Here is a 12,341-nt window from a genome sequence, read left to right on the forward strand (position 1 = left end):
TTATAACAGCATTTTATACGCACTATAATCTGATATTCTTTAAAAGAAATTTTTAAAATAGTTGTATATAACGGTCTATCTATTAAAAATATCGATAATTTTTGTTTATTTGCTTATCGCACTACCATCGCTAGAGCTGAAAAATCCATCGATGTGTCGTTTCCGATAGTGTTTGTCCGGCCGAACATTCCCTAATCGATAACATCGCACGAGACAAGGCCATCACTATCCCAGCCTCAAACGTCATTCGATTTTTTTTCGTCGTTCGGATCGGAGTGAAATATTCAGGTAGCGGAGTATTTCGACGAAGGCGGCCATCTTGCTGAAGAAAGGAAAACTGTAGTGCAATAGTCCAGTAATTTTGACAAATCGCCGTTGCAACACGTAAGTTTCTAACTAATTTCACAACCTGCGCTGTGCATTTGTGTTTTGCTCGTGCGTGAGTATCTGTTGGGGCAAATTGTATTTATTCGCTTGCTCCCTGGGCATCTGAAAATAGTTACTATTGATTTTCCTGGGGGCTTCTTGCATGTATATGTGTATGAAGTAATGCGATAATAGGGTAACTGCTTGTTTACGAGTCCTTGATTGTTGTTTATCGTTATGGGTGTTACTCATTTGCATTCCAGAGGTTAGACTAATGCGTTTAGTATAAGTTATTGGTGCAAAACATGTTTTTATCGCGATTAAATGGGCTTTGGCTTTTTTTTGTATTATGTATTGCTCTCTGTGCCCTCTCTTTCGCACTCACATGGCCGGCCGGCTTTCTGGCTCAATCAATTACTTATACACACTCACCGTCTGGGCCGCCATCTTTTTTCCACTCGAGTGATGAATTTAAGGGGTTTTTGTTACCTTACGTTAAATTGGCCAAAATGCGTGGATGTGTTAGTGTCGCACAAACCTGTTTGAAAGGTTGTTAATGTAAACTGCTGACTGTAGCGCCAAAATTGTTCCCATTTCTCTTCCCTTCCCCATTTCGTTTATCGCTTTGTGTGTATGTACATTATATATGTATATGTGTATGTATATTGTATGTGTGTACGTAAGTGAAATGGTGTGTGTATACGCACGCTGGGTTGTAATACGCGTTTTTATGGGGTTCAATAATAACTACCCGTAGCTGTAGATGAAAAGATAAGGAGGATTACTAACCCAAATTAATGAATTCCCGCTTGCATCTCAACATTTGTTTCGTTCTCTGTGCCGTTTTCCTTTCAGCTTGTTTAAATAATTTGCTCGCTTAAACACAAACCAAATCCTACATTACACATCCCAAAAACTCTCCCACAAAACCAAAAAAAACCCATCAAAATTATGGTCAGGTATGCTGCACATCAACCCCGAAAATTCTAAATTATTTATGTATCCCATGTTCCCAACTCCAACCCGATAATCGTTTATAAAGTTCTAATTTTCCAATTATCTGTTGATAAACAAAAATAATTTTAATGTCCCCCCATAAAAAGATCGAAAAAAAGTTATAGTAATACTAATAAGTGTTTCACCTCTTTATGCAGCGTAAAGGTCAACGGAAATCCGCAGAATCGTTTGGGAAATAACGCAAAGGTCAACGGCAACATGGCTTTCCGTGGCAACCAGAACCGCAACCGCAACTTCGGAGGTGGCAACAACAACTATGGTGGACCCATGGGCGCCAACCGCATGGGCGGTATGAATATGTCGCCCTGGGAATCGCAGAATCCCGGCGGCGGACAGTTTGGTAACAACATGCGCCAGGGTGGCGGCCAGATGAACGCCCAGGCCATCAACTTGGCCAACAATCTGCTGAACAACCTGTTCAGGAACCAGAATCCACCATCGCTCCTCGACTTGCCCCGCGGAGGCGGTGGCATGGGAAACCGCAATCAACGTGGTGGACCGGTATGTACAAAAGTTCAAATTCTCCCAAATGAATTGCCAACCGAATGAATTGTTATATTTACCCATGTTGTTATTCTTTCCGGATTCGTGAACTGCGAATCGTATTTCTGTGGTGGAGTGCAGTAGAATTAATGTCATATGTTGAAATAGAACAAAACAAGCCGATTCTTTATTGAAATATTTAAGGCACAAAGTAATGCGAATATTTTGTCTGTTCACTAATTTTTATCCAAATAACCCAATTTGGAATGCCCAATATGTATTAACTATACATAATTTAACTTTAAAACGTGACTACAAATTTCCTTTTAAAATGACTACTTGCCCTCCACAGCAGAACCTTTTATTTTGTGTTTTACCCTTAGTTAGATTGTAACATTGCCAAATGTAGCTAATGCTTTTCCTTTAAGAGATAAACCAAAAAGATCTTAAATCTAATCCTAGCTTGTAGTTTACTAAACCGACAACTGAAAAAACATAAACCAGCAAAAAGAATATTGAAAAAAAGTAAAGACAACTTTGTGCAGTGTAGTTATCAGGATGTAAGGTTGTTAAACAGGAGGATGGATGTAGTAGGAGGAGGTTTTCAATAAAAACGCATTTATTCCATTTAAAATGCTATGCTTTTTTGTTCCGTAGAAACTGCACAAACGAATAAGAACCTGATTTTTACACCGAAAATAAGAAATGACAAATTTTAATAATACATAACGAAATGTACCAATTAAAACATGTACCGCCAACACTTGTTCCACTTAACGATGAAAAGAGTATGATGATGATCTCCATATGTCAAGATTGAATCATAAGTAATTTATATGCAATATTTTCTTACTAGTTGTACTTAAGCATTCAATTACATTTTTACCATATTTATAATTCAATTAATTTCCAAAGTTCCAATGCCAAGCAAAATAAACTTTCTTGGTCGGACTACTCAATTTGCCACAACGCTTTTCTAATTTATCCATTATCTATTTTTATTCTCTCTTCCAAAACCGAACAATGCCAAACTCAAAAATTCGATGCTTTTCAATACACCTCCAAATATCGAATATCGAAACCGCATCGTCTTGTGCATATTTCGAATAATGCATTCCATATTGTTGTTGCTGCTGCTCCGGCATATATATTTGCTGTTGTTGTTGTTGTTGTTGCTGCTGCCGCTGTTGTCGTTGTTGTTGTTGTTGATGTCGTTGTCGCTGTTGCGTGTTGTTGTTGCCGTTGATGATGACTCTTCCCATTTGCAATAATCCATTGCAATCAACGAAAATCGAATCCCCGCCCAAAAATACATTCCATTGACGGCCAACAATATTTTCGAAAATCCAAATAAAATTGAATACAAAACGCAACGCACACACACTCAACACACACGCACACGCGATGCACACACACACATTGTGGCCAATATGCGAATCTTCACCAACGATGCGATACTGTAAACTGTATGATGCTTCCCGTGCGACGCCACTGATTGATTGATTGATTGATTGACCGATTGCTCGATCGATTGACATTGATCGCCATGCAATCTTCTAATCTGCTCTGCTCTGAAACCGAAACTGATCCGATCTGGTACTGGTACTGCTTGATGGTGCAACATTATTACATCCAAAACCAAAATATGAAATACCTATTAATATCTTATGTCTAATGCAAATTCATCGCCAATTCTTCTTCAACGTTCCTGCCTCTGAAACTCAAAAATCCGATTTCCACTTTCAAATGCCACTCGCCGCCACACGCCAACAAATATATATATATACATTTAAATATTTATGCAATATATATATCCAACTATTCCCGTCGACTGATTGGCCGCCGCAACTGCCCCGTCGAACTGACCAAAATGAATATATACCGTATATACCATGTGCTCCATGTACTTATGTCTACTTTACTATATATCAACGATTTATCCACGCAATTATCTATAATGTGTTCAATCTGATCGCTCTGCCCCTCACATAATATTGTAAATGGCCAACCGCGCCATATTGTCTCCGATCTTTCGAAAATGCTTTTGTATCATTAATGCCTCTGTTTGTAAAACAAAACGAAATCAATTCACATATGCGCCATGTGTGCATTCCGAATTGTGCGAAATGTAAATGTCAATCCCAAATGATGAACTAAACAATGTAGATGGTCAGTCGCGGCGGCGGTGCCGGCAATCGTCTCAATAACCGTCGTGGCCAGGGAGGTGGCTTCCAAAATCGTGGCGCCACTGGTAGTGGACCCAAGCCCCCGCAAAAGCAGGGCGGCGGCGGTATTCGCAAGCAAAATGCTTTTGATCGTGCCAAGAAACTTTTGGCTAAAAATGCCAACCAAAATAAAAAGAAGGAACCCACTCCTGGCGAAAAGAAAATCGAGAGGTAAGACTTACAACAACTTTTCCAAACAAACCAAAACCACAACAAAAAGTATACATATTTTGCTGCCCAAAATCGAAAGGATTGATTTCTTTCACTAATACCAAAACAAAAAAGAACTAAGCAGGGCAAATCTAATTAATCTAAACTTTTTACTTAAGTACTTAGGCATTCCAATTCTCTAATTGCGTTCCCTCATGCATCTCTAAAAAAAAGTATTTTTAATTAGAATTAGTTCTTCATTAGGGATAGTATATTTTTTGATGGTGTTTATAGATCTGTGTGTATGTGGGCACTTTGGTCGGGGACTCATTTGGGCAGGGAATTGTAAATGTATAAATCTATGTGTTAAAACTACATAATATACAAGCTCATACTATTTTTTTTATATCATATATTTGTAAGAAATTGTTAAAATATAATCTTTTCTTTCTTTTGCTTTTTGTATTCATTTACAACTTTTTAAGAATATTTTTAAAGTTAAGAAGAAGAGAAATTAATAGTTCCATTATTTAACTTCCCATTTGTACATGAATATTTAAATTTAAATGGTTATGTTACATTTTCTCTATTTTTGATAGATTTTAAAGAATATAAATTTTGAATGAAATTATCATAAATGTAAGTGTTCATAGGGAAAGAAATATGCTCTAAATCATAACTAATTGAGCTTGAAAATGGTATATTGCATAATTATAGTTTATGGCACATTTCTCTCCCTTGCAAATCCATCATTCTCACAAAAGTAACGCATCCTAATCATAGCTAAAATCATTTACTATTGTATCACCTATCGCCACTTGTACTGTACGTATCATAAGTATAAATTGCAGCGATAACCACTCAACTCCTCTAATTTTATAATCTCTTCCCAATAGCCAGACCAGACGCAACCCTGTCTATGAATTGCAATTTTGAAAACTAATCAATTTTTCTTTCTTTATTCCTTCCCAAACAAAACGAATGATCCATGATCAATTTTTATAGCCCTACCAAGGAGTCTCCATACGCTAGTGTGCCGAACGACATGTTCTACTGTCATCTGTGCAAGAAGCACATGTGGGACGCTAACTCTTTCGAGAACCACATCAAGGGTCGCACCCATCTGATGATGCGCGAGGGCATTGAGGAGAGCTATCGCCTCAAGGCCAATATGATCCGTCAGGAGGCCAAGATCGCAGAGCAGCTCAAGTCGATCGAGTTTGACCGCTTGAAGCGCATGGGCAAGAGCAAGCAGCGCCAGCTGGACTACTGTACCATGTGCGACCTGAACTTCCACGGTCACATCTCGACCCATCGCAAGTCGGAGGGACATTTGCAGCTGAAGAAGTTCTTGCACCCCAAGTGCATTGAGTGCAACAAGGAGTTCGCCACTCGCATCGACTACGACACCCATCTGCTGTCCGCCGAGCATCTTAAGAAGGCCGCCGAGAGCAACACCAAGGTGGGTGAGCGCAAGCGCCAGACCTTGCCCATCAGCACCGAGGAAGAGGAGACCCGCGATCTCCGCCTGCCCCAGAAGCGCAAGAAGAAGCCGGCCAAGAAGGAGGGCGAAGCCGCCGATGGCGAGGCTAAGAAGGAGGGTGCTGGCGATGGCGAGGGTGCCGAGGGTGATGATGCCGAGGGCGATGAGGCCAAGGAGGGTGAAGAAGGTGCGGACGAGACCAAGGAGGGCGAGGAGCTCAACGAGAGCCAGGAGGAAGAGGAGGTGGCCCTGCCTGTGGATCCCGAGGACTGCATCCTTGACTTCAACGACGGCGATGAGATCCCCAGCGAGGTGGATACCCGCCTGCCAAAGTACAACTGGCAGCGTGCTGTCGGCCCCGGTCTGATCTCCAAGCTGGAGTGCTATGAGTGCTCGGTGTGCAGCAAGTTCTTCGACACCGAGGTGACCGCCGAGATTCACTCCCGTACGGCAACTCATCACCGCAACTTCTTGAAGTTCATCAACGAGAAATCAAGCGATACCAAGATTGCCCAGAAGCGCGCCGCTGCCGCCTTGGAGGAGAATGAGCGTAAGAAGCGCAAGATTGAGGAGGCAGAGGCTCCGGCTGCCGAGGGCGCCACCGAGGAAACAGCCGAGGGCGCTGAGGGTGAACTGTACGATCCATCGGAGGCCACCGGCGACGACGAGGATGTGGAGATGGCGGAGGATAACGCCGAGGGAGAGGGCGAATGTGAAGGCGACGAGGAAATCGAGGGTGAGGGCGAAGAAGATGGCGCCGGCCAGGACAACGGCGAAGAGGAGATGGAGGCCCAGGAAGAGGATCAGGAGGGCGATCAAGAGGCCGAACCCGAGCCAGCTCCAGCCAAAACTCCTGCGCCCGCTGACCCAGCACCTGTAGCCAAGACCCCGACCAAGACTCCGGCCAAGGCAGCTGCTCCAGCCGCTGCTGCTAGTCCCTCAGCTGCGGCGGCGACGCCAGACGCCTCTCCATCGCCGGCCAAGAAGGCAACGCCGGCTCGCGCTGCCGCCGGACCCAAAGCCACGCCGCAGCGCCAACGCGCCCGCGGTCGCTACAATCGCTACTAAGTAGACGTCGGAGGAATTCGTAATTTAACATAACATAAACCTTAATATACAAGAAAAATATACATTCACGCCCAGGAGGAGGATGAAGAAGAACAGATCAAGTCGATCTCTTCCCGCAATTTGACATTTGCATACCAATTTGCATATAAACAGAATGAACGGAAACTGAGAAGAAGACAGCCAACTTTTAGTTGAAACAGTTGAATACATTGTACGACGAAGCTTCTTGCAACTGACGAGGGAGAACACAAACAACTTGATTGAATCGAATTTCATATTACCCGATTCCCCCCTCCCAGCACGCATACCATACCAGCCAACCACCATTCAACTTATGTAATCATATAAATTCTATAATAAACAAAGAAACAAAACTAGTTGTAAAACAAACGCGATTCCTGTTTTGTCATGGTTCAGGGTAATGGAAGTTGTCTTTCTATATGTTGCCATATAAGATTCAATTATCCTTGAAGGCTGTACCTTTGCTTTTTAGGGCACAATTAATTGAACACTTGATTTCTTTCACACAAGCGGTATATTTAATGCTAGAAATCGGTACAGAGATTAAGTGAGGTGAGCATACATATAAGGAAAGTCCTGATATGCTATGATACGAAGTGGGATACATTTATTATTTACAGCTTACGAGACTAGGCGCTACTCCCAGGAGTGTTAAAGGGGAGGCGTAAACGCTATTTGAGTGAGATCCCAGTGGGTCGGGAAATGGGATTAAGTACTTGGGCGCGCGGTATGAGGATCGAGTGGAATCAGTTGAACTCCAGGGTATTCGCCTCCGTCATCGTCGTGCGCATGCGGCTCTGGTCGCTCTGGGATCGACGGAGTCCACCTGGACGCCATCCGCTCCTCCAGCGCTTGATGCAGCCCAGCAAGGACCAGTTGATGGACTTGGAGCGACTCAGCACATAGACATACGGATCCGAGGTGAAGTGCAAGGCCGTAAGCACGTCGGCGATGATGAAGAACTTATTCGATGCGGGCACCCGATTTGGAGCTATGGCCAACGGGATGGCGATCTTAGATGGATATAATTGCAGATATAAGTCAAGATGATTAGGGATAGTATTTATCCAGCACTCACCATCTGGGGCATCCAGCAGATGACGAAAGAGATACTGAGGAACGCCATTAGCTTGGCGAACTTGATCTCCACCGGCGAGGAGTCGGTGGCCGCCATCGTGACACTAACGCTGTGCCTGTACTGCCTCGTCGGCTGGACGCTGCGATGGCTGTTTCCGCTTCCGGTGCTCAGCTGCGTCTGGTAGAGCGTGGTGCCGCTGCTGCTCTCGGGATCGATGCTTATGGCGCTGCTCTTGTCCCTGGAAACCAGGTCGTAGTGCATGTGCCGCTTGGCCGTGCGACTCCTGCCGATCACACAGAGCAAGGTGTGGGCCACGAACAGGTTGCAGGCCACGATCACAATGCACAGCAGGGTGCCTGGGATGACATGGATTATCAAATCAATGTTTGATCAATATTAATATACAATTGGTGAAAATTACCGAAGACCATAAAGAGCACCGCATAGGATTTGTTCCACACTCCCGGCGCATCGCGGTATCGAATGCACTTTAGCTGTTCCGGATTGGACTCATCGATGTATGCACCAAAACCAACGAATGGCAGGAACGTGATCACCACGGCGATCATCAGAATGCTGTTGATGCTCTTGCGAATGAGCTCGTAGGTAATGTGCTGTGTGGAGAATTGCGAATTTTAGATGAATGAGCTGGCCATGTTTGTGATTTCCTGTGTGCACTTATATCATTTTATAAAATTAAATTGCACTAGGAAATAGTTATTCTGCAAACCAATATATATGCCAATCGAGTGCGTACCTTGTGGTAGATGAAGGGTCTGGCCAAGGCCATCCATCTCTCCGCCGCCATAACTGCTGCAATGCACCCGGAGCTGAGGCCAAAGAAGCGCCACACCACGAGTCCCACGCAATCCAGGCGGATGAAGGACTGCAGCACCTCCTTCGAGAGATACATTTTCAGCAGCGTTGTGGTCAGCATTCCCAGCAGCGCCACCAGGTTGTTGGTGGCTAGGCAACTGAAAGAGTTAAAGGCTTCTGTCAATTTGGGATGGCTTAGTTTTATGGCATTTTCAAGCTCGTAAATGCGAAAGTAAAGGCTTTTCATGCCATTAGCTACAGTCCGTTGGATTAGCCAATAGGCTATGAACATAACTTAGGGGATCGATAAAATGTAATAACGAATTGCTTTTAATTAATGGCCTCTTTTATAAAACGAAACTTTCAATCAAGATACCTCAACGCTGCCGCACATGGTTGTACAACTCTCGATTTTGGCTATCTAATACGTGACTCGGTCCTCAAACACTTTGAATGGAAGAACGCCGACAAATATATAGTAAATGGTATATATTATATGGATATCTAAAAATGTAATTTAATTATTTAAATTTACCAATGAGTTATGGTATATATTTAAATTAATTTCTAGATAGAATATATATATTGAAAAATTGGTTATAACTTTAAAACGACTTTTTACACTTTTTTTTTTATGAAATAAACACATAGCATTTATTGTTTGATATAAAATAAAATATGGATGCTGTAGTATCTACCCAATGAAATATGTGACTTTCAATGGAGACTTAGATTAAGTGCTTCCTTTTATTGGTGCCACAAAATATTGCATTTGTGGGGCTAGTTTGTGTGTTTCGATTTGATTGTTTTTGGGGCGCCGTTGACACAGGAAACTCATTTGTCACCGTGTGAAATGAAACTGAATAAATGTAGGCCTTTTTTCAATGGAAATAAATAAAAACGCACGCCGAGAATAGAATACAAAAATGGGATTGACAGTTCGCGGGGATTGGCCAACAGTCCGTGCATCGTTGGGCATTGCAATGACTTTATTCATTTTTATTTTCATTATTTGCTTGTGCACCTTTATACCTGATTCCTGGAACAAGTGAATAAAATGCATTTTATGGTGCATTGTAAAAGTTTCGCTAAAAGCCAAAACGCCGGAACTTTTCATTACAGGGCCAAAATGTCTAAATCTTCAATTGCAGTGTGCAGTGAGAAAAACAAAATCGTTCTGCCAACTTGTAAAAGCAAAATCATTGTTTACTCTAGCAATGGGAAAATACACACAGCTATTCCGCATCTCGTTCATAAGGAAAAAGCAATAAGGGAGCTGCCATTCCAATGGGATACCCTGATTTATAGACCCCGTTCAAGTGCCAATCACCGGGTTCATTCAATCAATCAAATTACAGATCAAAGGCTCTGCGTAAAGGAGGCCTTATGCCTGGTGTGGAATTCGCATTAATTTATGATTCCTCGACGGCTCAAATTGCTGGCGACAGCAATTTACGCATATTACACATATTACGCATACGCACTGTCGTCTCAGCACAAAATGTTCGAAAAGGAGCAAACTGGAAACAATCTCACTGAATTTGCCAGGCGCAATGCTGATAAATGAAATATAAATTGCGACAAATATTCGGCTCATGAGCTAGATAAATTTCCATGGGTGTCATAGATGGCATTTTATCACAGTTAATCACTTAAAGTAGGAAGTGTACTTTGAATAATGTTTTGCGAATAACAATCCATTAAGTAATATGTGTCATTACATTATCAATATTACAATTGGGAAATTCATATTTTTTCATTTATATTCATAGCATCTTTAATGAATAGTGTACACATTGCCAATCTGGTCAACAACCGATCTCCGTCTTCAGTTACACCATAAAGCTTTTAATGCATTCGCAATTCGCTGCATTCCCACGTCGTCGATAAGATTGACGGAAAACAGACTGGAGTATGGACTAAATCTCACTGCCAAAACACATGGCCAAAGAACTAATTCCGTCATTTGATAAGATATGCAAAAAAACAGCAACTACAAAGCCTCTGCCAAGTAAAACAATTCAAACTATGCAAATCAGACCCGCATAGGCATTTTATGGAACCCCAAAGTGGCCGCAGTTGAGAGCAGGTTGAATAAACTTACATAGCCATGAACTACTGGACACAAACAGTCGCAAACATTAGCTGAACAAAATGAGTAGCTACACGCAGAGAAAATGCGCAAAGTGCCAGCTCAATAATATTATTAACATTAATACGATGCCACACGAATAAAGGTTTTTGAAAAAGCATTATTGGTATGCCTTCTTGTTTGGTTAATAACACAACTATAAATTTCTAGAATGGGTAAATGTTTTACTTGTTTTTGTTTAAACGAACTGAGTTTTGTTTTTAAATGCATGAATAAATGATTCAACTAATCGCTTTTCCACACTGCATAGCTACACTTACCGCAACATGAGCGTGTATTTGCTGTTTTTGTTGAGCTTCTTGCGCGCCAAAATGAAAAGGGCCAGCGAGTTGCCAAAAACGCCCAGAACCATGATGATGGCCCCAATAATCAGGCGATTTCGATTCCCATAGAGCGGAGGCGCCACAGTAGTTGTGGTGTCATGCAGCATCAACAGGTCGAGCACAGGTGTTGTGGTTTCCATATTGCCGGTATGATAATTACGCTCGATTGCAGGTAATTCAGGTGAAAATCTAACTGGCCGCAAAAGATATATCTTTTTCACAAATGAGCCTGCCGCAAGAGCATAGTCGCTCGCAAATGCACTGGTAAATGGAAACCCGTTTCGTTGGCCAAATCGGGACTATTCTCCTAAGACACTTAATTAATGATTAGCGCGCGCGACACTTGATCAAACGACCAATTCGAAGGCGTTTCGATCCGAGGAGCGCGTCCGCAGTCAGCCAGGCGTCGATTTAGAATGACTGGTTTGCCGAGCGGCGCACTCGTCGGCTGCTGCCCACAGCTCCAAGCTATCCAAGCTATATACACATGGTGGGGGTGGTCGGTGGTCGGTGGGCGGTGGGTGGCCGGATCGGAGCGAGGTGGGTTGCTAGGGCTGGGGGTTCCTTGCTCAACAGTTGGGAGTCACTGGGCCGGGCCTCGGCTCTGGATCGGCTCCGACTCGGCTGGCGCCGCCGGTGGTCGGATAGGTTCGGATCGGATCGGATCGGATGTAGCTTATAGCATGCAGCATACCATATAGACACCCCCAAGCGAATCACCCACGCCCACTGGCGGCCACCCCATCGAAAATTCACAGCTCGTGCCAGCGCCTTTGGACGTGTGCGAACGGTCAAAATAGCACGACGAATTTTATTGTTTTATACCCTGTCCTCTAGCGGGTCACTTGGCACATCTACTCATTGTCAACTGAAATATACTATAATCTATTAAATTAAAAAATATCCCATAAATGTATAAATATGAAATAAAATATATATGTTTCTGGTTTTTTATTTATCATTAAAAAAATTAACAAAAGAACTGAGTTTTTTATAGTTGAATAATTATCATGCGTCTTGAGTTTAGTCATCTATGTTTTTTTTTTTTTTAAATATCGGGTTTATATGGGATAGAAATCTGTAAATACTGAAAAAACGTATTATATAGCATTTTTTACGCATATTTAAGGAAATTTTCTTTTTCCCATTTTGATATTTG

General features: G+C 42.5%; 2 protein-coding genes across 5 annotated transcripts; one reads left to right on the forward strand and one right to left on the reverse strand.

The window, feature by feature from the left end:
* Window positions 1–232: 232 nt before the first annotated feature.
* Window positions 233–7,182, forward strand: LOC120447514 (zinc finger protein on ecdysone puffs). 4 transcript variants are annotated; one of them, XM_039628925.2, is made up of 5 exons: window positions 242–384; window positions 1,222–1,325; window positions 1,521–1,884; window positions 4,033–4,262; window positions 5,247–7,182. In XM_039628925.2, the coding sequence occupies exons 2-5, from the start codon at window positions 1,318–1,320 to the stop codon at window positions 6,790–6,792; spliced, it is 2,148 nt and encodes a 715-aa protein (XP_039484859.1). In that variant the 5' UTR covers window positions 242–384; window positions 1,222–1,317; the 3' UTR covers window positions 6,793–7,182. The 4 variants fall into 4 exon arrangements, with proteins under 4 accessions (XP_039484860.1, XP_039484862.1, XP_039484859.1 ...); XM_039628926.1 differs by lacking the exon at window positions 1,222–1,325 and having other exon boundaries at window positions 233–384; XM_039628928.2 differs by lacking the exon at window positions 4,033–4,262 and having other exon boundaries at window positions 238–384; window positions 5,247–5,416.
* Window positions 7,183–7,308: 126 nt separating this feature from the next.
* Window positions 7,309–11,605, reverse strand: LOC120447515 (prostaglandin D2 receptor). Its single transcript, XM_039628930.2, has 5 exons — window positions 11,120–11,605; window positions 8,649–8,865; window positions 8,313–8,505; window positions 7,892–8,247; window positions 7,309–7,826 (listed from the first exon to the last, which is right to left on the reverse strand). Exons 1-5 carry the CDS (start codon window positions 11,320–11,322, stop codon window positions 7,560–7,562), a joined length of 1,236 nt encoding a protein of 411 aa, XP_039484864.1. The 5' UTR covers window positions 11,323–11,605; the 3' UTR covers window positions 7,309–7,559.
* Between the last annotated feature and the right edge of the window lie 736 nt (window positions 11,606–12,341).

The sequence above is a fragment of the Drosophila santomea genome, chromosome 3L, assembly GCF_016746245.2.
Source record: "Drosophila santomea strain STO CAGO 1482 chromosome 3L, Prin_Dsan_1.1, whole genome shotgun sequence".
NCBI lineage: Eukaryota > Metazoa > Arthropoda > Insecta > Diptera > Drosophilidae > Drosophila > Drosophila santomea.

Bases quoted from the DNA above. Each gene is read 5' to 3' on its own strand.
- LOC120447514 (XM_039628925.2), top strand. The intron at 1,885-4,032 runs GTATGTACAAAA...TAAACAATGTAG, and splicing joins GCAATCAACGTGGTGGACCG to ATGGTCAGTCGCGGCGGCGG. The intron at 4,263-5,246 runs GTAAGACTTACA...CAATTTTTATAG, and splicing joins GGCGAAAAGAAAATCGAGAG to CCCTACCAAGGAGTCTCCAT.
- LOC120447515 (XM_039628930.2), bottom strand. From the start codon at position 11,322: ATGGAAACCACAACACCTGTGCTCGACCTGTTGATGCTGCATGACACC. The intron at 8,866-11,119 runs GTAAGTGTAGCT...TAACTCTTTCAG, and splicing joins AAATACACGCTCATGTTGCG to TTGCCTAGCCACCAACAACC. The intron at 7,827-7,891 runs GTGAGTGCTGGA...TATCCATCTAAG, and splicing joins TCTGCTGGATGCCCCAGATG to ATCGCCATCCCGTTGGCCAT.